The following is a 26,148-nucleotide window of genomic DNA, read 5'->3' on the forward strand; positions in this document are numbered from 1 at the left end:
AAAGAGGCGATGGAAATACTTTCAGGTCCGATAAAGAGATACAATCAAAAGAACGTTTTCTAAGAATCCATTTTAGCATTGAAGAACTTGTGAATAGAGACTTACCAAAACCAAATGTTAGTTAAATGATCTTATTTAGAAGTTTTACATGCTAAACACTTTCTGTCTTGGTTAATTTGTACTTATTTATTATAAAAAATATATTATTTTTTAGATATTTATGCGGTTTGCAAACTACTCTGTTTTATATACTCCTAATATATTATAAACATAATTTTTTGATTTTTTAGAACGATGAAGGAGCTCCATTGATGTGCTTCGATCATTCAACTAGCTCTTGGGAGCTGCACGGTCTATTGAGCTATCACAGTAACTGCGGTAAGAGTCATCATCCCGCAATCTTCACATCTTTGACCAACAACAATGTTTACAAATGGCTCATAAACACTATAGGGTTGTATCATATGAGTATGACTTCTCCTGAACCCGACAATTGAACAATTTTTGTGAAAGACGTTGAGTAAAAAGTGCTTTTTATTAAATGGAAATCCGTCCATATGTCAATGTGTATTATTTTATACATTTCTTATATAAATATATATACAATGTTGAATGTTTAGTTACCAATGTTGCAATTTGATGGTATAATAACAAAGACGATTATTTTTATATGTGTATTATTATATTATATATACAATGTACTTAATTCTATTGAAAAATGTTGAATGAATATTTTTAGATTATTTATTGTGAACTATGGTGCCTTGTTGACAATAAAAATGTAATAACGTTCTTGTGAATTTGTGTAACAAATATTGTGTGATGTTTTTATTGTTAGTGTATAATGTAATGTAAAATATAGAATTGTATTTAATCATTATATACAGTACTGTAAGTGTAAAAAAATAATTTTCGGTATTGCATAATAGTCAGGGGATGCAAATATTAAAAATGTTTTTTTTAATCAAACTGTGTATTTAATCAATCATTTTTATTATCAACTGATTTTTATATAATTGTTGTGATATTATAAAATTGTTTATAACATATATTTTTAATGAGTTTATTGTACACAAAAAAATTCAGTATACAACTTGCAAGCATTGTTTAATATTTACATTGGAAAAATGTTATGAAAAAAATATATGATTGTAAATAGTCATGTACAGATGTTTTGACCATCTGGTCAAATTACTTTAGTGTATAAACCGAGGAGAGTAATAAGTATTAGCGATTAGTATTACTTTTATATTTACAAAAAATAATAACTTTTTTCCATAATGTTTTTAAATTATTTTACCATACAATATTAAAAACCTCATTTTTATATACAAATATATATATATTCAGAAAAGTTTTACTTATACTACTTATATATTATTGCATATATATTTTTTGCTTTTTTTTTAATGAAAATAAAATCTGTTGTGTTATATATGTCTGTCTTTTTATTAATATTATTTATTTCAAATACGTAAATGTATATAATTACTAGTCACAAAATGAAATTTGTGCCAATGTTTACACATATTTCAAGAGCAAAATGAAATTATACGATTTTAAATATAATTAAATATTGTATAATTATGATCTTAAATATTAATTTTATATTATTATAATATTTAATTTTGTTTATATCCATATTACATTTTATTTTTAGAGATACGTATTTTTTATTATTGTTAAGTGACAAAGCTCAAGTAACACTGGTTGGATTCAAAAACAAATTTTAAATTGTTTATAGTAATTTTTACAATATCAAACTGTTGGACTTTGACTGGATATATTGAATAAACATTTACACAATTGTTTGTATTCTACTTTTTTAGAAGTGTAGGATATTCTACATAGTTCCCCATTAGAAAACGTCATTTAAATAAAGGTACTTTACGAACAAACCCTTGAGAGAAATTATCATATTATAACTTTCAAGAGCCACAAAGACCAATACATTAATCATTTTAACCAAAACTTCAATAACCGTTAGCTACTAATTATCACAAAGTATTGTATAATAATACTATATACTGTGATATCGTCAAAACCACGGCCATTGTTCCGTTCAGCAAATAGTTATCCTTGATCGAATTTTTTTGTGGCCATCAGGAAGCAAATACAATGGTTTCTTTTATAGAAGCGAAGTTAGACAATACGGCCCAATTGTTCTAAATGCATCTAAGCTTTTATGAAAAAAATATGAAGGGGTTGACACTTGCTTGCTTAGACAGAGAGGCAAAGACAGACTCGCACACATCGGCTCTTCGAGGACTTGATACCTACTTATACAACATCACCACCGCAAGGACTACTCTATAACAGACTAAATCAACTTTTGTGATCAGTCTGGATTCTCCGCATTGACACCACTGTCCGATTTACTAGTTTAAAAAGATACATATCAAACAATCTTCCGGTATCTTATTGGCCGATAAAGATACAGCACTCAGCGTCAAAACCTGTAAAAAGCATAGACTCGATTCCCTGATAAACTCTCTTTGTTTGATCAATGAGTTAGAAAAATACATTTATTTGTAGCTCCATGAACTTAGTAACTCGACAAGATGCCGTGACAGATTGTAATCTAGCATTAATTAATTTTATTTTAAAATAAAGTAAATTTTAACATACATTTCTGTATCAACATTCAGCTTACTGAATGTAGATTTTCTAATGGGTACTTTTACTGAAAATGATACAAACACTATCTATAATAAACATAAAAATGGTTAAAAATAATACAATTATATTTTTAATTATTAGTTTACTAGTCCAAAGTCAAAAAGTCACTTATCAATAAATATTTTATTACTACAATCAAAATAAATTCTTAACAATAATTAATCTTCAATATATACAAGGTAATGATGAGAGGTATATATATATAAAGTTCAAGGTCATGTAGTACTGATGTAATCGATAAATAATTACTTATAATATATTTTATATGTGAATATAAATAAATAATAGCTTAATTGTCGATTATAAATTACAATTTATAGTCCATCTTGTTGATTCAACTTTTTACATTGTATTTTTAAATCTTCATTATCAAATACGTTTTCAACACTAGACTCTGGAAATTTAATGACCTTCCCAAAGTCCAATAGAGTGTAAGCCTGCTCAACATTCTTCAAGTTGACTTGTTGAATTTTGAAATTATTATCATGACTTAGATGTAAATTGTCTGGTAGTTGAATTAAATACTTTCCGTCTTGAGATCTGATGGCGTTTTTGATCATGTGCGAATTAGCGATATCATCTTCAGAAATAATAATATTTATATTATCTTTAGGTACAGCATTTACTTCACTGTCTTGCATAATTTGATTAGAATGTAGCGATTGACTAGCGTCAATTAGACTGCTTATTTTGTTATAGTTTTGTATCGACTCCAATATTGTATAATTACTGTTTTCGTTCAACACCAAGATGCTCTTTGAATTATCTTCGGACATTGATTTATAATCAATTTGCAATTCATTATCGACACTCATCACTGAATCTGTATTTTCAATTTCGTTCAAGCCCTTTAAAGTATTAGTTTCATTTTCAATGGAATGAGATTTCGTATGATTCGATAGCGAAGAAGATGATGAGAACGCTTTTGAGCAAATGTTGCATTTAAATGGTTTTTCTCCTGTGTGTATACGATAGTGCGTTGTGAGAGATTGTTTGTTTACAAAGGCTTTGTTGCATGTGTTGCATTTATATGGTTTTTCACCTAAAATGGAATTATATTATTAACTGAAAAATATAAGGATATTACAAGGTTTAAGTAATCTAGTAGTATTGTTCATTACTTAAACATAATCGTTTAAGTAATGAACAATGCAACTCAAGAGTTATTAAAAGAGAGTTGTTATTTATTAATAGGAATTACGTTGAACTTTAAAAATCACAAGAAAATTCCTAAAATATTTGTTTATACTACATAATAATAACCTGTATGTCTACGTATGTGAATTTTCAATTCGCAGTTTTGATGAAATTTCCGAGGACATTGAGGACATGCAAAAGAATGCTTTTGTGAATGAATTCTTTTCATATGTAACCGCAATTGCTCTGGTCTGTTGTATCCCGTTCCGCAATCGTCACAAATATGCTTTCTGTAAATATACAAAATTAAAAAAATGGTTATTTCTTAAAAAGTCAGCTTGGTAATTTTTTTAAAAGGATAATATAAAAATGTTTGGCCCATGAAGTAAATCAAGAGTAAATATAATTATACATATTTTATGTTAATGGTTATCTACATACATATATAAAATACTGTACTGTCTGTTTATATAAACTTAAACAATATTATACTTACGCGTCATAATCTATTTAGTTGTAGCAGTTTATAAATATTTTAAGTTAAATACTTTTAAAATTTAATTATGTATTACGAATAGATTAAATTTTTCATGGGAAAATATGAAACGGTTTCTGTTAATTCATATTACTATTACTTCTTATTGTACATTAAAAAGTGTAAGGCTACCCGGTCAGGAAAAAGTATTTAGTGTGAATATATTTACATTGTTTGTAAGAAAGCACAACAGTAACGCAACAATGCTTATAATAATGATGACGGAAATAAACAAATCATGAGAGTTCAATCTATCCAAAAGGTGTTACACCAAGCGTTGATTAAAAAATTAAGAAGATCGAGAAAGCAGTCGCTTCTCTCTTCACGTCAACCCTGGTTCAGCTACGACATCAGAAATACAGAGTTCAATCTGACCATTGGAGATGACGGGATGCTACTATAAGTAGACAAGGCTACGTTAAAAGTTGTTGAATATTTAATAATAATATATAATATACCTTTGCCTTCAATATAAAAAATAAAATTGCGCCTAAAAATGACTTACGAATCATCCAATATAAAACCAGAACTGTTGACATTGTTTTTTATGGATATATTGATTTGTCAGGACAATCATTGGGAAATAGAGATTCAATAACAAAAAGCTTATTAGGTTATTACTCTATTTAGAAAATTTTTTTTTGTATATTGAAATATGTATTATAAGGAAATTATATTTTTATGGGTAATAAATATAGAAAAACTTATTTTATTTTAATTATTCAAGTACAAATACTTTTATATATCTTGATTATTATTTGTTTGTAATAATCGACAGATAGTTTCCCCATGAAATTTACTTGATCTTTTTATTTTATTACAAGAAAAACTTACGCAACGTTTTTACAATTTTAAGATTGCAAAAAAATTACTTTTAAAATATTTTTTGTTCAATTGTGCAAGTGATTTAGTAAAATTTATGATGAATGTTGAAATAATTACCACAGTTTTTTCTTCATAATTATTACAAATACAAACCTTTCTGTTGTACTGTGTAATTGTACATGTTTTTTAGATTCGAAATGTTTATGAATCTTATCAGAATTTCTATAGTGTATATATTTAGATTGTTTCTGATCTTTTCCCAATTTACATTAAAAATTAATTCAGCAATTGATCATCAAATATTTAAAAAAAAACATACCCTTCATCCTTTTTGCTCATCTTTTGCTTCAAACTCTCATCCGTATTTTCACTGTCAATTTTATGAGATACAATATGCTTCTTTAATCTGTTTTCATCTGTATATTGTTTACCGCACAAGTTACACATGAACGGTTTTTCTCCTTAAAATAAATTATTTATTACTACTTATTATACATATTCCTTACATATAATTTAAGAATCAAACCTGTGTGTGTTAGTAAATGTCTTTTTAATCGATAGGGATGCGCAAATGTTTTTTTGCAAATATCACAAGCAAAGGGTAATACATCATCGTGTTGCCTCTGATGTAGTGTAAGATTATGCGATTGAGCAAAAGCTATAACATTTTTAAACAAAATAATACGACTCAATGTGCATTAAATATTAAAATCAAAAATAATTACATCGTCCACATTTGGTACAGAGAAAAGGTTTAGAACCAGTGTGTATCCTCTCGTGATTTTTTAAATGATGTCCATAGTTAAATTTCTTCGGACAATGTTGACAATGGAAACGTTTATCTATCGTTTTCATATGACATATAAGATGCTTGCGAAGTCTTGTTTTGTGAGTGAAAACCTTCTGACAGTGCGAACATTCATGAATTTCACCTTTAATTTAAATACAAAACAAACAATATTTTTCTGTTTATATATAAAGTTACACTTATGTACCTGTATGAGAGACTTTGATGTGTCGCTTCAATTGATAATTGCCGAGAAAAGTTAAGTTGCACTGCGGACAAGAGAGCTTCTCATTTCTTTGATGGATTTGCAGATGTATATTAAGCGACTGTCTAAATTGGATTAAAAACATTTTAAATATCTTCTATTTAAATTTATTATATTTATAACTCACCTGAAATTAAATGATTTTTCACATAAATGGCAAACATATGAAGAAGTATGCGCTTTTATATGCCTATTAAAATTCCTCTTCTCTATAAACGACTTTGAACATAAATTACATGAATATTTATGTTCAAACGTATGTTTAGATTTAATGTGAAGCTAAAATTGTTAATATAAAATATTAATAAAGCCATATAAATTATATGATATTATTATTAATACACATAACTAACTTCTAATGCATTTTTAGTTGCATATGAAGCACTACAATTATCACATTTATAAGGTTTACTAATTTGATGTGTTATTTTCATATGCCTTAAATACGAAAATTGTGTGTTAAAAGATTCAGAACATATGGGGCAAACTTTATTTGTTTTAAATTCATTTATCTGAAAAATTTAATAGAATATAATATATAATAATTAATTTAATTCATTCTTTAAATACCTTGCAATCTTTTGAATTTTTATTTTCATATAATTTATATAAGCTTGTGTTATCTTCATCGTTACTAATACCATCACTTTCTTCTTTGATAGTATTAAATTTAATATTTTGAGTTCCATTCTGAATAAAATAATGTTTTTTTAAAGTAAATAAATACTATATAATAATAAAATATCAAATCATACCTTAAGATTGTTATGATGCTCTCTAAGCGTTTTATCTGCAGTCTTTATATTTTGTATAAACGCATAAGCTTGATTTGTTTTCGTTATACACATCTCGCATATTTCAGATGGAAGTCCGTCATTATTCAAAAACTAATAACATAACACGTAATATATTACAATGAATACTTTATATTGGTTTTATATGCTAATAAAACATTAATTCATATATTTTACCTGTAATTGTGAAATGACAATTAACATAGACGCTAATTTTTTATCCGTATTGGCGTTAAAGATTGATGTTCTACTTCCATGTTGAGATAAACATGTTCTACATATGTTTTTTAGGTTATCTGATAACTTTGTATCAATTAAAACGCTCATTTTAAGTCATCAAGTGAAAGTCTTAACGGATATCCATTTGACAGCTGTTAGAGAAACGTCAAACTAGTATAAGAAGATCTTAAGCGCACAAATTACGCCCATATATTTAAAAACATTTAAAAGATTCTAAATAGTAAAAATCAAAGAAAAACATTATTTATATTAAATAAAGATATTTAAAATATTGCAACTAATATTAAAAATATATTTTACATATTGTTTGTTTGCATTTAACAATAAATTAATTTAGTATGCAATAATACTTTACGTAATAACGTTTTTATAATATTTTATTATTTATTTTATTGAAATAAACATATAACAACTACATTTATAATTTTTTTTAATTAGGAGGAGAGGTGGAAAATATACACATTAAGAAGTTTACGGGTCAAAATTAAATTATATTGCATTCGTGTCGGTAATAAAGATGATAAAATAATGTTCATACTTTTTTAATAATATATATATGTATATAAATGCGACGTTAATTATGTGTATTATGCATGCGTAATTCTTCCTAACAGATAAATTATTTTAATAACATAATTTGTGTTGGAGGAACACTTTGAAAAAATATAGCGTAAGATATAATATTCATTTGTATAAGATTTGCATAGAGGAAGTCTTTTACACCGTGCAATGTGCTGCTATTTAGGGGACCTTGTTGATATTTATATTACCATTCATTAACAAAATATGCAAGGTGAAACTTTGATAGATTTGGTTTACGAGTTCATTAACATCAATTTTTCCTATAATAATTATGTTTTATATATTTTTTTCAAAAATAAATAACCAAATATATTAACATATATATAAGAAAAATCAAGAGAACAAAATGCTAGCTATTAAATATTAGCATTTTTATATTATTTGTTTGGCTATATTATCTGTAAGATTTCTGTGATCAATTTTAACTAATTTACATTAAGATCAGTCGCGGCTAGTGAAAATTTTTAGTAAAAATAAATAAAATTAAAAATCAACATCTTAATTTATTTATATTTATAGTTACAAAAAATAAAACGATCCATTCATTGATTTTTTCTATCAGGTTTTAATCAGTTTTTAGCTAATTTTAATATTTTAAATATTTCAATTAAAAAAATAATAGATATCCGCTGGCGAGAGTTGAAAACTATGCGCTCAAAATATCTCGCTTTGCGCTCGTAATATCGTACTGTTTTTATTCAATGTAAAACTTTAGGCGTTTTGAGAATTAAAAAATATATATCAGATAGCAATAAACATAAAGAAAACCAAAGATATTATAACATTTGCTAAAATATAATACAATGAAAGACTTAAAAACAATAAAAAAGGTTTAGATGTTTGTTAAAATGTCTCATAAATACAAGGACACATATACATATACGTACAAACAAATATACGTACACATACACATTCTATACAAACAAATTAAAGTTATTTTACTAAAATTATATTTATATTTTTTTCTGAAAAATTGAAAAGAAACAGTCAAATTTTAAAACTAAAATTAGCAATAATGTTTCTAGATTTTATTTTATTATATAATATTTCATAATGAAATATTATATTATGTTTCGTTCTTAAATATTTTTTAAATCGTCGTTAGTTCTTGATTACTACAATTCATCTTAACATTTAATTTGTTTAACTTTTCCTCTCGAGAAGAAGTGGGGTTTTTTGTATTTTAATTGGAAGCGACATTATAGGGTTAGTGCTAGTATTTTAAAAACTTTGATGTTAATTTCAATATTTTATTTCGTGTTTTTAAACGTATATTAACAAATATGTTTACAGTGCGTCCGTGTGTCACGGACGCCAAGGGTATAAAACCGAGCTGGAAACTTGCACTTTGGTTAGTGCAAGCATCTAGGGCATAGCATAATTTTACTGAAATCTCACAGAATCAAAACATTTCTATTAAAAAAAAATTGTTTTAATTTTTTTTAAATTAAAACTCCAACGTGAGCCTATACATTTGAAATATGTACATGTTTATCTAATAATAATAACATATGTAAATATTCAAAGAAAAATTGGTTTTTCATTATTATATAAACAAATGAAGCATTTTGAACCATTTATTATTATTTTATTCTAAACGTCGCGTCGTTTTGGTAAGTGTTCTTTTAATATATTTGAGCTAATACATAATTTATTCCAATAATTACATCGAATTTCGTTAAAGCAAATCTCTTAAGTCGTTCATTTCACGAAATTCTGATCCAAAAATATACTATACTAATTGTATAAATTGTGCTATTATAATTAATAGATGTGACGTTTCATGTATCATTAATCAAATTGCTTTTTAAATTATTATTCAAATCTTAACTCATATTCAAAACTTAGCGATTTGAATGATTTGGGGTGGAAATGTTTTTATCTTATAAATATCATAAAACATTTTCATTCGGGGTTACACAGGATTCTGTTATTAGCGAGCGTTAGTTGCTATCGACTTCGCCGTTTTTCTATTGTCCTTTGTTCCTTTAAACTTGTCGCTAAAACACAGCTTCTTTGGAAGTGCCTGGGTTAAGAATATATTAGTTTTTATGACTCTTTTAACGAATATTATAGTATCTAATCATTAACTAACCATATTATTCAGAATAAGCAGCGGGAAAAAATTGCAGTAAAATTTATTTTTATATTTTTAGGTAGATTTCAAAGAAATAACTACAAATAATAATAATATCTTTAATACCTAAAACCCAATTTAATATAATACCAATGGACTATACCTGGGTACGAATCCTACATTAACTCTAGTGTTTCTTAATTTATTGTGTCTAGAAAATTATAATTAATGATTAATATATCGATCATCACAGATTAGGTTTTCCTACATTTTCATAATCTCACGGATGAATATCGTGATAAGCAAGTAATTTCGCATAGTAACATTTGTTGATTGTAAGCTGTAATAGTTTTTAATTAATTAATCATATGTCGTTGATTAACAGGATTTGATTTCAGTCTGGTGTTTCATTACTTAGTAGTTGTTGATTGTGTTTACTCCATTGTAACACACTGGGCTAACAAATACCAAGTTGCAAAGGAAGTATATTGTTTAAAATGCGATTACTAAACATTTATTAGTGAAAATGTATTTCCATAACTTAAAATATACTAGAAAATTTTAGGTTTAACTTTTTTTAAATTTTCTTTTATAAAATTGTTACATTTTTTCCACTCACATTATTATAGTAATATGTATATTACAAGGTTAATATTTTTTCATTGTGGTAATAGTAAGTCTATTGTGCTCATCTGAAAAAAAGACTTCTTGTGTTTATGTGCAGACAAAAAATATAAGTGTTAAATTTATAATGATGTTTTAATTTAATTTGGTCAAGTTCTAGATATTTGTTTATATAAGTACATATACTGTTTCAGAACAGAATAAAAAGTAAACATACTTTCTTTACAGTATTTAAAGTTTCCGATTCGGGATAAAAATCAATGAAAAATTATATATTTTTTTACATTGGGGTTAATGGAAATTATATTTCAAATATGTACACACACGTGACTCTTGTATGAGATAATGTAATTTGTATTAGTATAGCTTGCATCACACGTAGATATTTCTTTTGGATTTGCAAGGTTAAAAAAGTATTCTCAAATATGTTATGACCATATTTTTACCGATAATTACGTTCATTTTAAAGCTTGAAATTTTTATCTGGATGAAATAATAAAAGACGAAACATGACTCATATATTTAGATGAATATTGTATACAAAGAGTCTGGCCAAATGTAAGTGTTTTTGACTAGTGGTCTGAAGACATAATGACTACTGTAGTTTCATTGAATGTTTCTGCAAATTTACCTTGAAAATATGATCCATCTAATCTGTCATCTATTAACAAAAAATCGTAGCTCAAATAAAAAAAGTTGATTATTTCTTCTATAATATATTTGTTGGAAAAACTTAGGATATTCTTTCACACAGATAAATCTAATTGATTATTGCGGTCAGTACCAGGAAATTATTTTATTTTATTTGTAAATCATGAAAATTCGTATACATACTTTCCAAGCCGCAGGGTGAGAAAATGTTCAACCTTCGACTTGTTCGTTAATTAATATTAAAATAGGACATTGCATGATTTTTTTCTTGCTTATGATATTTTTTTTAGAAACAATAAGCTATATATATTATTATTAATTAAAAATATTTTGAGACTCTTCATGGTCATATATCTATAGTTTTATTTATCTATGTTTATGTTTATTGTGTCTATTTTCCTTATTATATTTTTCAAGGATGTTAAAGTTTTAATTATCATACTAATACAAATGAGTATATTGTATACATATTGTACGTATATATTATTCTTCTAAAACTATATTAATTTTTAATTAGGAATATACTACTGTTTCTTAAGATGTTTCTTAAAATATTTGTTTAATCTATTTTTAATTAAAAATAGGAACTTTGCATATAACCCTCGTCCATTACCAATGCGCGTTCGATTTGTCTTATATAGTGGATTGAGCCTTTAAAAGTTAACTTGGACGAGACGAGTAACTCTAGCATCATTTCAAGTTGGTTCAGTTCACAGACAACATCGAAGACAGATACAGTCTTCGATAAAAATCGTCAAAATAAATTATTATCAATAATAAATACTGACTGAATAAATAAATAAATATTTTAAAAATGTCTCTCGGGATAAAGTTTACGATCATAACTATAATAATAGCCGTGCAAATTAATGCAGAAATACGTAAGTAATTTCTTTGTTGTTAATAATTACTAAATTATTTTTCACCGTTTAGTGTTGCCATTTGTTGACATTTCGAAAAAATTACGCAACACTCTCTCGTCTCTTTCTCGCCCCCCTTTTGTAAAATGCGTATTTTTCACAGCTCAATTGCATCGTGTGTTGCATTATTCGCAATGTTGCAATGTCAGAGCGTGAAATGTTGCATTCGGATTATGATATCGATGACTGACCGAGATATTATTCGACCGGATAGTGGTTAATTGTAATCGGCATTACAATAAAAAATTACTGAGTATTACAAAAAATGTTTAGAATATATTGCATTCTTTATGCATCAATGGTAATGATTCTAAAAATATATAATTATTTTAAGATATTAAGTGTAGTGTTATTTTATCTTGAATATATATGAAACAGGAAATAATACTATTAAATATTTTTAAGATCATTAGCTATTGATAGTACGAGTGCATTTATTCAGATATAAATCTGACGCTAAATATATAATACAGTAAATTTTTCGTGCAATATAATAAATAAAATACAATTAAATTAAAACTTTTTTTATATATTTATAACACACTATTGAATTGCTACAACAATATTTTAAATTTTGTATTGACTTGTACAATATGAAAAATCAATATGGAAATTTTTCGATTTCGAAAATTTATTTATAAAAGGAAAATGCATTAAGCGATTGTTCAAATAAAAACCATTTAAGAAGTATTGATTTATATTACAATATTGTGTGTAATTTGTAAAATTATAGTTTTATTATTTATTAAAACATTATATCAACCACAAATGAATTGTATTACATATGACCTTGATTTTATACTTTCTACGCTATAAAGCAAATTGTCTTCTTTATCAAGATCAATCAAAATTGCAATACTAATAAAATAACAATTAAAAGCAAGATCAGTATCATCAATGTATCAATCTACATACTATTTAGCATTAATCTATTTATATATTGTTTTATAAATATAGCAATTTGAAATCTTAAATAAATTAAATTGAGCTGTTTTAATATATGAAATACATATAATAAATATGCCATTAAAAATAAAAAAGTAAAAAATAATTAGTATTAATAAAATATAATAGAACAACTTACACTTAGTTAAAAAATAAAAAAAGTGAAAAAATTGTATCACATATTTTATATATTTAACTTATTAAATATATAAAATATGTGATAAATTTTTTTAACTTTTTTTATTTTTTTAACCAAGTGTAAGTTGTTCCATTATATTTTATTAATATTAATTATTTTTTGCTTTTTTATTTTATTAGAAACTTATACAAGCAAATGGTACATTAACGATTAAGCAATATAAATATATATATATCTTAAATTTAATGTTTGAAGAAGTTTTTTTATAATTCTTTCCCTATAAATAAAAGTGTTGAAAAACATGAACCATATATTTTTATAAATACTTAATAATACATAACTATCTATCTGCTTCAAAACTGTTTTATCTGATTAATACCAAAATAATAGGATTATAAAATTTATTGTTAGTCAAATAACCATGTTCTAATAAACATTTTATTGGTAAGTAGTGAACTTCATTGTATTTTAGCACCTAATTCATATTCAGCTCAGGAAAAGTTATTTATGTTAGTTACTACATACTTGTTTTTATGTACGTCACAATTGATACGAACATCTTTTCCACTACTTAATAACATATTTGATTGCAAATACTGAATTATACCACAGATTTTTGTGTTTTCAAGTACGTTTCTTCAGTATTTTTTCGGTGATCTATAAATTTTTACCTTTGCTTATTAATTAATTTTAATAAATTTAAGTTATAAAAAAATATATGAACTTGAATCAAAAGTACATTTATTTTTATTGTTATAAATAAAATAGAGAATATAAATCCTTAGGTAAAGGTAGATTTACAATATATTAATACACGTATATGGGTTTAAATTTAATGACTGAACGTGTTTTAGTGAAAATGTATATATATACACAACTTAAAATATATCAACAAACTTATTTAAAGTTTTCTTGTCACATCTTTTAAAAATATTCAAGGTCTAAAAATCAATATATTAAAATACCAGAACGAAAGACCAGTGACATTAGTCGGAGACTGAATGACCTTGGTGCAAATCCTTTAAAAACCTCAGTTTTTTTCAATTTTTATAGCGTTTGCGAGATTTATTAGTGATGAATATATAATTTTAAGCTAGATAGATAATCACAAATACGGTTTTCCTTAAAATAAATCACATTTTAATAATATTTACAGGCTAGAAACATTTTGCATCTAAAAAACGTCTGTCATTTATAAACTTACAAATATTATTTTTTTCCTAATTATCATCATACAAACATCAATAAATTAGATGTATTGGTAAATAAATTCAAGCAATAAAATGCCAGTATTTGTCATGTGAAAGGTAATTACTTACATTTAGTAGTTTCCATAACGCCGTTGGTTGTTATCTTGATTATAATCAATTTTGGTTTTGCTAAATTGCTAGTCCGGAAAAGTAAGTTTTAGTATATATATTGTAGAAACATTAATCAAAGACATGTCAAAAAAAATATAAAATTTATTTAAAAAAATATTTTATATTTAATACTTATCCCTAATTAAATGTCACAAGCATCGTTAAATATTTTTTAGATTTTTTTATGTAAATATAACACATTTACATAAATTCATTGCAAATTGTCCTTTATCCATTGCCCCAAGCTTGATTTCTCAGTTCTATGTTCAAGTTCAAATGAAGGATATATATTACTTAAACATATTATACATTAAAATAGTTCAAATAAAGAATCTATGGTACTTAAATATATTATACATCATAATACAAAAAAATCGATTCAATACATTATTTATTATTTATTTATTAAAAATACAGGCTTAGAATAGTACGCATACCTCCGCTTAAATTTCACTGACCTAGCCATAATTGTATAGTGATAATTGCATATAGCTATTTATTACCGATTGCGCAATTCTTCCGATGATTGTTAATGCTTCCACTAATTATTGCTTGAGAACGGAAGGTGGGGAAGGAAACTCCGAGAGAGGAAAACCTCACAAAACGTCGCTTTGTGAGATTTTTAAAAGCAGATTATAGTCACTTTTTATAACTTTAAATTACTTACTGTGACCAGAATCTGTTTCAAGGCAGACATGGATTTGCCGGTGCATTCCATGAATTAATTCAGCGCGCGTTGACTGATGCACTCGGGTCAATTGCATATGGCAGTCATGTATGTATAGACATTTTACTTTAGTATAGGACCAGATATGACAAATTCGAATGTAGTCTTTCCATTAAAGATATGAGAATTAGGTATAAAAAATTGAGAGTGTGTAATTTTGATTGATCTGATCAATACTCGATTTCGGTTTGAAGCATTTATATTAATTAACTGTAGAAACAATAGGGATACATTAATAATACATATGTACATATGCGGCTCCTATAAATAATAAAATAGTACAGATATTATTGAAAACTTGAGATGTATTAAAATACGCAATAGAACAATTTCATTTTTTTGCACTATACATTAAGTAAAATATTTTTGTTAAAACTTCGTAATGACACAAAAATAAAATTCATTTTAGCCTATTTTTTACTTTATATTTTTTATTTATTTTTAATACATTGAGGATTTATTTTAAGAGGCATACTTTTGTGCTATGTTTTTTTTTAATATTGTTAGTGTAAGCTTTGCCATGGCTTAATGCATAAATATTTTAATTAAGTATCAGTATAACTGGTATTTACAATCAATGAAAAAACTACTTATTTCAAACAAAAAATTATTATTATTGCTTATGTAAGAGGAAAATATATTTTTCAGTATGACCAATCTAATAACAAATTAATATGGTAATTAATAGCATAGTAAATATTTTTTTCCTAACTAGTAAATCATATTGGACAATAAAATGTAATTAAAGCTTATTTATATGCAGACTTTTATGTCCCACAATTATCACTAACAAGGATATTTTTATCATGTATGTATAGATAAATACACGATAAAAATAAAAATAAAAATTTATATAGATATTTTTTTTCTAAAACATCATTTTACAAAACAATAATATATAATTAGATTACATTCTTAAAATTGTTATGTATACAATGATCTTGCATATTTTTACTGATTTTTTCTATAACATAAAAATAAGTAGATCATAGAGTATTATTTTATTTATTTATTAAATAATATTTTTATTACATAATATCAATATATTCTAATAGTTAATTTAGTAATCAACAAACATTTAATCATTGCAGTTTTATTTAAAACTAAGTAAAAAACAGCATATAATTAATTTTATATTATAATATATATTTTTCATAAAATTCCAACCATTTTTCAAACAGGTTTTTCTGACTTTGAAATTCAAGGGCAAGCTCTGTAATAATTCGCACTAACAAGCGCAAAAACTTGGATTAAAGTTAAACGATCTTTTTAATTAAAATATTTTAACTTTTAACATAAATAATAACAAGAAATACATTAAATATATAAAAAATGATTCGCTTCTGAAACTGAAATAAATTTTATTATTATATATACTATAATATATTACAAAACCGTAAGAAATATATCTGCAGTATTTATATCATATATTTATAATAATGATTTGGATCAAGAGTAACAAGATCGTGATTTTAATTAATTGGAACACTATATTGCACATTAATTTAATTTTATGACATCAATCAGTTAATCATTATTTATCTTAAGTTAAATTTATTTATAAATAAATATAAAAATGCAATATATAAATTATATTTTTAATTACTGTTTATAATTTCAGCCGACTACATAAAAATATGCCCTCGTACAAATCCAGATGTCGACAAGTGTATTATAAACTCGATAGATGAATTGAGAACGAAACTCGCTAAGGTAAGCAAAAACTGTAACAAAACTTTTGTGAAATTTTCCCTTAAAAAGAAAATTACTGTCACTAAAATTATTTCTAATTAAACACCAAAATATTTTTTTTATCGATTTCATTTACAAAGCTATATTTAAAATTATATAATAAATAAATATAACAAATATTTCTTAAGCTTGTCCAATTAAAAAAAATAGTTTGCAGCTTGTCCCATTTATAGTATAATTATTATATTATTTTTTAATAATAAAATAGCCTTAAACACTTGTAAGGAGCAAAGCAAATTAAAATCAGAAATAATGTCAATAAATTAAATAATGCAAATGTAATACAATATAATAAATTGAGGCAAACCCAAATATGTTTCACGGTTAAAAAAAATATTTGATCATGTAATTATAGTTACATATTATTTTTACTGTAATTTCTTAAAATACATTTGGGACCATATAAAAAAAATTAAAATATTTTTCAGTTCAATCTTTAAAATACAATGTACTACGTTTTAAATGGTATTGTTTTTTATACATTGGCAAATTTAATTTTAGAAAAAATACGTTTTTTTATTGTATAAAAGATTTTCGGCGTAATTTTTTTTAAATGTTCAAGTCGTGCTAAAAATTATTCAGCATCATCTGGTGATATTATTATTTAAGTAAAACAATATTATATCTTTAACAAGCTAAAAATAAAATATTTTTAATTTCATTTTCATGTAAGTTTAGTTTATTTGAAGCTAATTTTAAATGGAATTTTAAAGAAAAAGTGCTTATAATTTTTGCTATTGTAGTGCTTCACAGTAAAATAAATTTTAAGAATGAATTCGGTAACTTATAAATTAAATGGTATATAATATAAATATTATATGATTAGATTGATATTATAAATTTTCAATAACTTCGTTTATAACTTTCTGATAAAATGTTAGTTAAGCTTTAATTGCTGCTATTAACCGGTCAAAGTGACATTAACAAACATTTTTTTAAAACATTCATACAGAAATGCATAATATTTATCTAAGTATCATATGCAACATTTTTAATTTAATTTAAAATTAAGCCCTTCAATAAATACTAAACATTTTATATACACACTGACTATTTAATAAAAATTGTGATATTTTAATTAAATGAAAAAAATTATGATAAAAATAAAAATAATATTGACCTCTTTTCTGACGTAGATTTTAGTAAATAACAACAATATAAATACAGAACCCTTTTAATTTACTTAAACAAAAAAAACTACACATGAAATTCATAATCACATTATTTATACATGCAAGAAAAAAAACTATAGCATTATAGTCATTACAAAATAATAATTATAGATACTATTGTTAAAGATTTTTTTATTTTTCCATATGATATTTAATAATTTATTACCTTTATTTTTCTTCGTAATTAATGTTTTCTCTTGAAAAATATAATATGCTTATGAATTTATAACTCCATTTCACTAATCATTTCATTAAAAATAAGCAAAAATATTACTTTTTTATATTAAAGAACATATTTGCTGAATATCAGATTTAAATAACTTAAAATATACTTACATATATATTATATTTTATTATTAAAATGATTTTGCAGTATGTTGCAAATGTACAAAATAATCTCTGAGCTCTTAACAAAAAAATATCAAAAATAAAATTGTATATGCGTAAATAAAACAGCATATTATTTGATATAAATATTATCTTCGTGGCAAAGTAAAGTTTTAATAAATACATTTTTTTGTTAGACTTTTTAAAAAGTTTTACACATTTAATTTATTTTATATTATATTTGTTAGGGCATACCAGAACTAAACGTTCCTGGGATAGAGCCCCTGCACATGAAGGAGATCGTTTTGTCCAGAGGTCCGAAAGGTGCCCTCTTGGAAGCGACAATGTCCAACGTCAAGGTCTGGGGCCCCAGTAACTTCGTCATTCAAGAACTCAGGTGAATATCCATAAAAGATTTTTGCAAACACGTATTATTATGGAGTGAGAAACAAACAAAGTCTGGGGTCAAAACAAATACGTTTTTATGATCGTGTTTATGTGTTGTAAAGCTTATTGTACGCTTTTGAAATGTTGTTTACGTATATAATATATTGTGAATGTAATATGTTTTGCATTTTATACATAGGTCTGATCTTAACCGAAATCGCTTCGACTTTCGAGTTCTATTGCCTCATCTGCATTTTGAGGGTAACTATAAAATGGAGATGCAGATTTTGCTGCTTAATATCAGAGGGAAGGGAGACATCATAGGCAATTTTAGTAAGTTTATTTTATACGGGTGTTTATTTTACAATATAAATTTAGTGTTTTTCATTGTATAGTAACTTTTTAATGCAAATCGTCAGGGTTTTGCGTTGTTTTTAGTAAAATAATAATATATTAAATACAATCTTAGAATAATATTTATGGGATAATCGTTCAATGTGCAAATGCATTGTGTAATACATTTTTATAATATTTTTAATTGTACGCGTAAACATGACATCGTGTCTGTTATTTAGTTACTTATTAATAGTTAATATTATAGCGTGACATGTTAATGAAATAAAATCGCGTGATAATTGAATGTTAAATAGGCGTGTAAATAAATAATGGTAGTACACTTTCAGAAATTAGAAATATCCGTATCCTTTTTTATTTTTATTTTTTTTTGAGAAATTGAATAATTTAATATTTACAATGTAGGACAGTTTTTACTTTTGTAATTATATATGACCGTGACTAGAAGTAATGAGAAACGTCAAAACAATAAATACAACGCTTGTAACTATAAAAGTATTTGAATAATTTATGTAACGACTTCATATTATGAAACGTTCCGAAAATCTGAGTTATGGTTGGAATATAAATCAATGCTTCTATTTTAATCAGTTGTGTAATTTTTATTGGCAAATTGTTGAAGATACTGAAAGATTTGTAATATATTTTTTTAAATGTGTCTTATTACAGATGAGATCATTCTTAAAAAATCATACGAATTATTTACTATAATATTTTTTTTAATAATCTTACAGTATGAAAACGATTATACAATTTTATTTGCATTTATTTAAAGTATAATAAAAGCGATTTTAAGAGGTTTTATAATACTTTAAGAGGTTCAATTCACAGATTTTTATCGGTAAGGGATATTTTGATTATATGTTTTTTTCCGTTTCATGTCTCTTTTATAGAAATTTTCGCCAGTACAATAAATTTTATAGAAAATTGATCGGTAGTTTATTAAATGATCAGTAGTTAGTTATTAATGACAACATAATGTGTAGCTTTAAGAATAAATGGTCAGTAACTTTTAAAAAACCGCCAGTATTTTTTTGTATTGTCTATTAATTAATAACACTTTTTTTATTAATTAGTAAACTTATTAACCCATTTTTTTATTATTTACATAATAAAATTCACATTTATAATTTTCATATATTTTTTTTATGTGTAATATTTTTTTTATAACTGACTATTTAATTACTCTATTTATTGATCTGTAATTTAATTAAAAGTCAATAACCTAAATAAATAAGCAGTAATCATCTGGTTAGTATTTTTTACAGGTTTCCCTAATATATCATGATTATAATTATTATATATAGATTATATTATATAAAATTTTATGTTTATAAATTAAAGTAAAATGACATAAAAATTAATAGCTTAATAAAAAATTAATTAATTATATTTGTATACAAAAATCACACATAATCTTCTGTAGCATTAATAGTGTATGCAATGCAAAAAATATGGAGCGTTTGTCACAAAATAATGCCCCCTTATTAAAACTTACTGATCACATATAATAATTACTAACCATTCATTCTTAAAATACTGACTATTTAATTTATCGTTTTTTAAAAAATTGTTTTTAATTCAATATATTTTGGTCAGAAATAGAATTAAATAGTCCGAAAAAAAATATTTCGCCAAATGTTAATTGATATTAAATAGTAAATGTTTTAAGACCAAATTTTTGGTTATACTTAAACCGAATTTTAGTATTTTATATGCTTTGCTAATATGGAATGAAATATTTCCATAAAAACCGTATATATAGTATTTTTAATATAATATAAGTAAATATTATTTTTTGTATTATTGTGATTTTTATTTTATTGCTATATTTATTTAGTAATGGTAACTGATTTATTGAACATATTTTTATTCTTTCGCTACTAACTAACAAGCGTAAGCCCAATGCATTATAACAGTCAATCTGTACCAACTACAAATAAATATTAACTACCAGACATTTTAGTCTGTGAATTGGCGAAATCTATATAAATAATTTATATTTATTTTCAATGAATATTACTTTGCGTCTAGGACCGGTTTTTAATAATTGCGAATTTTTATAAATAAAATATTGAGTCAGCTGTTGTGGCTCGAACCCGCGACCTCTGGGCTTCCAGTCCAGATCTTAAACAGTTAATTTTAGTCATATTTTATTACCTTATATTAAACTTATAAGTTTAATCTTTAAATATGACAATTAAATTGGCTTTACTGACTACTTAACTATTTATTTGGAAGAAACTAACCATTTATTCGTAAAATTAATTCGTTGCCTAAAATCTATCGCTTTCCACAATTATAACTTTAACAAAAAATAATTTATAATTATATTTTTATTATACTAAATTATTTTATATTCATTACATATTAAATTAATTGAAAGCTGATAATTTTTCTTTAGATAATACATTTTTTTAAGTAAAAACTTAATATAAAATAGATCAATAATATTACTTTTGTAATAGTGATGTAAAAATTTAAACGCTGTTATCATTTTTAATAAGCATAAGGTTACATAATATTACATAATATTCAGTTAAGATTTTAATTCACTGAAAAATTGAACAAGTAATAATAATATACCTGTACTGACTTTCTATTTTAATGATTTTTAGTTATTAGTTGTTAGATTATAAATTAATAAAAAAGCAAAATAACGATAAAGCTTTTAAAAATTACATTAATGATAATTTTGTATAAAAAACAACTCAATATTTTTTTGTAGCATTTTTTTTTACATATTCTCGTTATATGTCCTTGATTTAAATATTACCCATAGAACTGTAAAATTAACAATGCCTAAAGAAATATTTTTAAAGTAGAAATATTTTATATAATTATTAATATTGTCATACTACGTTAAAAAGTGAAGAACTTTTTATGGAAAAAAATATAATTGTTACATATAAATGTAGTTATCTCAACATTGTAGCAAACATCTGGTTGGACAGTGTAATTTCCTCACTGCGGAAAAAAAAGTCACCAAGGTTACTTCTCTAAATAAATCTATTTCTCTTTATGTATACAACATATACATACTATATTTAATTTAATAATATAATATTACAAATACAAATAGAAAAGTTGTATTTTCAAATCTTTTTACTATTAAATATATATATATATATATATATATATATATATATATATATATATATATAAAATTACTAGACAACCCTAGATTATTTGAAATGGTATAATACAACCATCTCCATCACCGCAATGTCGTCTAATCTACATATACGTAATAGGCATAGTATGGACATCACGTAAACGGCACAATGGTTAGCTAATTACCCTTGACTCAAATGCAGGCGTTATGAAATTGCGGTTGACTACCCCTGGAAGTTAGATCAGACCGAGCCAAGAACGTTTCATACGACAATGTTACCTGATACAGTCGAAGTTCAATTTCAAGGTTCGCTTTTGTGCACGAGATGTTACGGAAAAAGCCTCACATTCAATTTTACATGTAAAGAAACCGTTTTTTCAAAGAGACATTCAAATATATTTCCGGCATTGAAACACTAAGCATAAATAATGGTAGCTGTCTTAATTTGTTAAAAACACATTTTTTACCGAGCTCGACACCATTGTGGTGAATATTTGCTTTTAATAGTCATGAAAGTGAGTTTCTTGGTACGTCAATATTTAACTTGTACGTGGTGTATTTTAATACACAATACGTATACGTATATGAATAATACGAAAACTATAGTTTACAGCAACTTGCAATTGCACAAAAGTGGAAGCTGGTACTTGTCGGTGCTGGTGTTTGCAAAATCTTACGTCCAATGCTGTGTCCATACTTGCTCAGGTGTATTGCACCAATTATCCATCGCGAATGGATCTACCTCTATAAATTGAATAGAACTTGGAATGTTTTCAATCAACTATTTTTTCTGTATACAACATTCAACCAAAATTTTATTTTACGAAGGTTATTTCCGTTTCATATTTTGTTAAATTGCATACACGATTATATGTACTAAATAGCACAAAATTGTTGGAGTTTATGTATAGTTTTTTATATTAAGGAAATCGTTATTGTGGAAATTAAGGTAATCAAATAGCAACTATAAATAAATGAGTTTATTTATTTATAAGTGACTTTACAAAAAAAGTCAGTACTTATTTGATAAACGGTCACTGAAGTTTCGATTGCGACTATTAATAATAAAACTATGTATATTATTATACTACTAGTATTATAAATAATACTAATTTTTTTATTTATAAAAATATTTTATATGGCAGTGCATTTTATCGTTCCTTGATAAAATAGCAACAATCTGTATAAATATAATTATCATTTAAATGTAAAACATTACTTTTAAATATAAATCAGAATTTAATACCTGACCAATTATTTAAGTTTTATTTAATTAAATTACTGAAAAAATATATAAGCTTGATCATCAAATTTATAAATTAAATTAAAGTTTTTAGTTAGTTTCTTAATAAAAAAAAAATGCTTAATAACTATTTAAAAAACAGGCAATAAAGAAGTATTGTAGTTATTTTTACCAAAGCATTTTTAATTTAATATTACTTACAATAAATACTTTTTTGTATTGAGTGTAAAATTATGTGATCAAATATAAAATGGTTTATTTTTTCATATTATTTTTTTCTGGTTTATTATAATATATAAAAAAAACAATATTTAGATATGTATGTGTTTCTGGTACAAAAATAATTAATATAAAATTATTTTAAAACTATTTCATTCTAGCAACTCATATTATCTTTTAAAATACCAACATTTGCTATAAATAAATTTAAAAACATACCATTTACAATAAAATAAAAAAACCAAGCATTAACCATTTGAGCGGTATGGCCGTACATGTACGGCGGTCGATCTTTCACTGTTTTAAACTTCCCTAGATAGTTACATATTTACATATATAACTAAAGAAATATTAAAAAAATCATTATTATAATGTTAAAATAATGTTAAATTTTATTTGATTCAATGTAAATGATTTTTATAGAAAATAATACTAATAAATTAATATAACATAACAACAAATATATAAAAAATAATATAAAAAAATATTGAGAGCCTCGAAACCACAAAGATCAAAAAATATATAAAAAATATGTAAAATAAATTATTAAAACACACTACTACAAAAAAGTAGTAAAATAAATAAAAGCAATTACATGTTGAGAAGCACTTTTTTTATAATTTACTCTAAATGCAATATAAATAATAATAAATAAATAACAACAAAAATAATTATGGAAAAATACGTAAAATTAACTCACTCCCAGGTGTATACTAATAAATTAATAAATGTGTTTAAATTAAATACTCAAAGGGTTAAAAGAACGTGCGTTTGTATCGTCTTTGACAAAATTCATAGTTTTTAAACAATTTTGCTTTAATAAATTACTCAAAAAGTAGGTCTAAATGTATAATATTTTGCTGGAATTTTAGTAAAATAAAAAATCTCTTCAAAGTACATATATTTTATACATAAAATTTTTTTAAATTTTAATAGTATAAGATTTTTTTTACATTATAATAAAATATTGTTTAGAATTTTAATAAGTCTTAAGCAATTTAAAATTATGGTCTATTAATATAAGAATATTTTTTTGATATACTTTGTACTCAATTTATATTTAATTATTTTATAAAGGGCGTTAAGAACTAGTAATTATTTTGCAACTAAACTGGTCCAGCTCACCTTGCTTGCATAGAAAACCAATTAGGCGTACTTTTACACGTTAAAAACGCTACATATAAACATAACTATATTTTAATAATAAATTGTTTCTATGGAATATAACAATACAAATTATCAAAATCACGCGAATGTCAACAGTTGCTCCTAAACTTCAATCATATCATTTAACTTAATGAATATGCATCGACTATAACAATAGTAATCTAAGCTTTAATAACTATTTTATTATATAAGCACGTGCGTAAGTTGACGTCATTGTTTGTATTGAAAGAGTTGTAAAACACTATCAATTATTAATTGATTGTATATGGTTTGAGTCGATCGTCGTAAAACTAGAATGGATTAACGCGTTTCAATATATAATTTTCTCTGTTATAGCAAACTACATCTGCAACGTGACCATGAAAGGTCACAAGATACAAAGGGACGGCGATGAGTATTTAGAGTTCGACAAAATGAAGATCAAGTTGAACGTTGGAGGCGGAGATATTCGCCTCACAAACTTATTCAATGGGGATCCGGTCCTAGGAGAAGCTACAAACAGGATCCTGAACGACAACTCGAAAGTTTTCTTGAACGAAATATCTCCAGTTCTTGAAAAGTCACTGGCCGATCTGTTCACGGACGTTTCTAATAGAATAACACTCAAGTTTACTTATAAAGAACTGTTCCCTTGATAGTAATAAAATATGACTGCGACGAAGCTCTATTATAGTATTATTTTTTAAACGTGTAATTACATTATTGTGTAATTGTGATATGAAGGTTTAGTTCAATGTTGTTATTATTTTTTTTTAATTTAATTTTTATATTTAGGATAATCGATCACAAACTTTATATTATGTCTTCGATCACTGCTGTTGTCTAAGAAGATTTTTACTGGATTGGTATTAATAAATAATTTAAATTAACACTGTTTTTTTATTTTATTTACTAATCATTAAATGGTAGCATGCTTGAAAATGTATATCAAACTGGTTTATAATTTTAATCCAATGACGAAAGACGAATAAGAATTGCTTTACAAGAGTGAGGAAAATAAGCCTTCTAGTGGCAAAAACCAGAAGAGGAAGTGGCAAAGGTTAATTATATGATATTAAATAAGTCAATCAAATACAAAGTAAGACAGCAGTCCTCAATAGATGCTATTTAATCATCTTAATAAA

The 26,148-nt window shown here is 24.7% G+C and overlaps 3 protein-coding genes across 6 annotated transcripts in view; 2 read left to right on the forward strand and 1 right to left on the reverse strand.

Annotated features, from left to right (window-relative positions):
- The window catches only part of LOC148233190 (uncharacterized), an 84,904-nt gene extending 83,467 nt beyond the window's left edge, over positions 1-1,437 (forward strand). For all 4 annotated transcript variants that reach the window (XM_088190782.1, XM_088190784.1, XM_088190783.1 and 1 more), the window contains one exon: positions 291-1,437. In XM_088190782.1, the coding sequence (XP_088046908.1) occupies positions 291-497 (207 nt within the window). In that variant the 3' untranslated portion in view covers positions 498-1,437. The remainder of the gene's footprint in view (positions 1-290) is intronic.
- A 1,540-nt stretch (positions 1,438-2,977) lies between these two features.
- LOC148233191 (uncharacterized) lies at positions 2,978-7,425 on the reverse strand. The gene is made up of 11 exons (XM_088190786.1): positions 7,200-7,425; positions 6,984-7,115; positions 6,799-6,918; positions 6,582-6,740; positions 6,356-6,507; positions 6,172-6,293; positions 5,902-6,108; positions 5,703-5,834; positions 5,496-5,637; positions 3,943-4,106; positions 2,978-3,721 (listed from the first exon to the last, which is right to left on the reverse strand). Exons 1-11 carry the CDS (start codon positions 7,347-7,349, stop codon positions 2,994-2,996), a joined length of 2,208 nt encoding a protein of 735 aa, XP_088046912.1. The 5' UTR covers positions 7,350-7,425; the 3' UTR covers positions 2,978-2,993.
- A 4,433-nt stretch (positions 7,426-11,858) lies between these two features.
- LOC148233192 (protein takeout-like) lies at positions 11,859-25,890 on the forward strand. Its single transcript, XM_088189641.1, has 5 exons — positions 11,859-12,077; positions 16,910-17,001; positions 18,788-18,936; positions 19,126-19,259; positions 25,361-25,890. The coding sequence occupies exons 1-5, from the start codon at positions 12,011-12,013 to the stop codon at positions 25,657-25,659; spliced, it is 741 nt and encodes a 246-aa protein (XP_088045767.1). The 5' UTR covers positions 11,859-12,010; the 3' UTR covers positions 25,660-25,890.
- Positions 25,891-26,148: the final 258 nt, after the last annotated feature.

This window comes from Plectrocnemia conspersa, unplaced genomic scaffold, assembly GCF_051122295.1.
Source record: "Plectrocnemia conspersa isolate PC_06_02 unplaced genomic scaffold, ASM5112229v1 ptg000008l, whole genome shotgun sequence".
NCBI lineage: Eukaryota > Metazoa > Arthropoda > Insecta > Trichoptera > Polycentropodidae > Plectrocnemia > Plectrocnemia conspersa.

What these genes read in the sequence shown, in the direction of transcription:
- LOC148233191 (XM_088190786.1), bottom strand. Translation starts at nt 7,349, where the DNA reads ATGAGCGTTTTAATTGATACAAAGTTATCAGATAACCTAAAAAACATA. An exon ending in CATCAAAGTCTCTCATACAG is followed by an intron (nt 6,109 to 6,171) that starts GTACATAAGTGT and finishes TTTAAATTAAAG; the next exon opens with GTGAAATTCATGAATGTTCG. An exon ending in ACATTTACTAACACACACAG is followed by an intron (nt 5,638 to 5,702) that starts GTTTGATTCTTA and finishes ATTTATTTTAAG; the next exon opens with GAGAAAAACCGTTCATGTGT.
- LOC148233192 (XM_088189641.1), top strand. Translation starts at nt 12,011, where the DNA reads ATGTCTCTCGGGATAAAGTTTACGATCATAACTATAATAATAGCCGTG. An exon ending in TGAGAACGAAACTCGCTAAG is followed by an intron (nt 17,002 to 18,787) that starts GTAAGCAAAAAC and finishes TATATTTGTTAG; the next exon opens with GGCATACCAGAACTAAACGT. An exon ending in TTCGTCATTCAAGAACTCAG is followed by an intron (nt 18,937 to 19,125) that starts GTGAATATCCAT and finishes TTTTATACATAG; the next exon opens with GTCTGATCTTAACCGAAATC.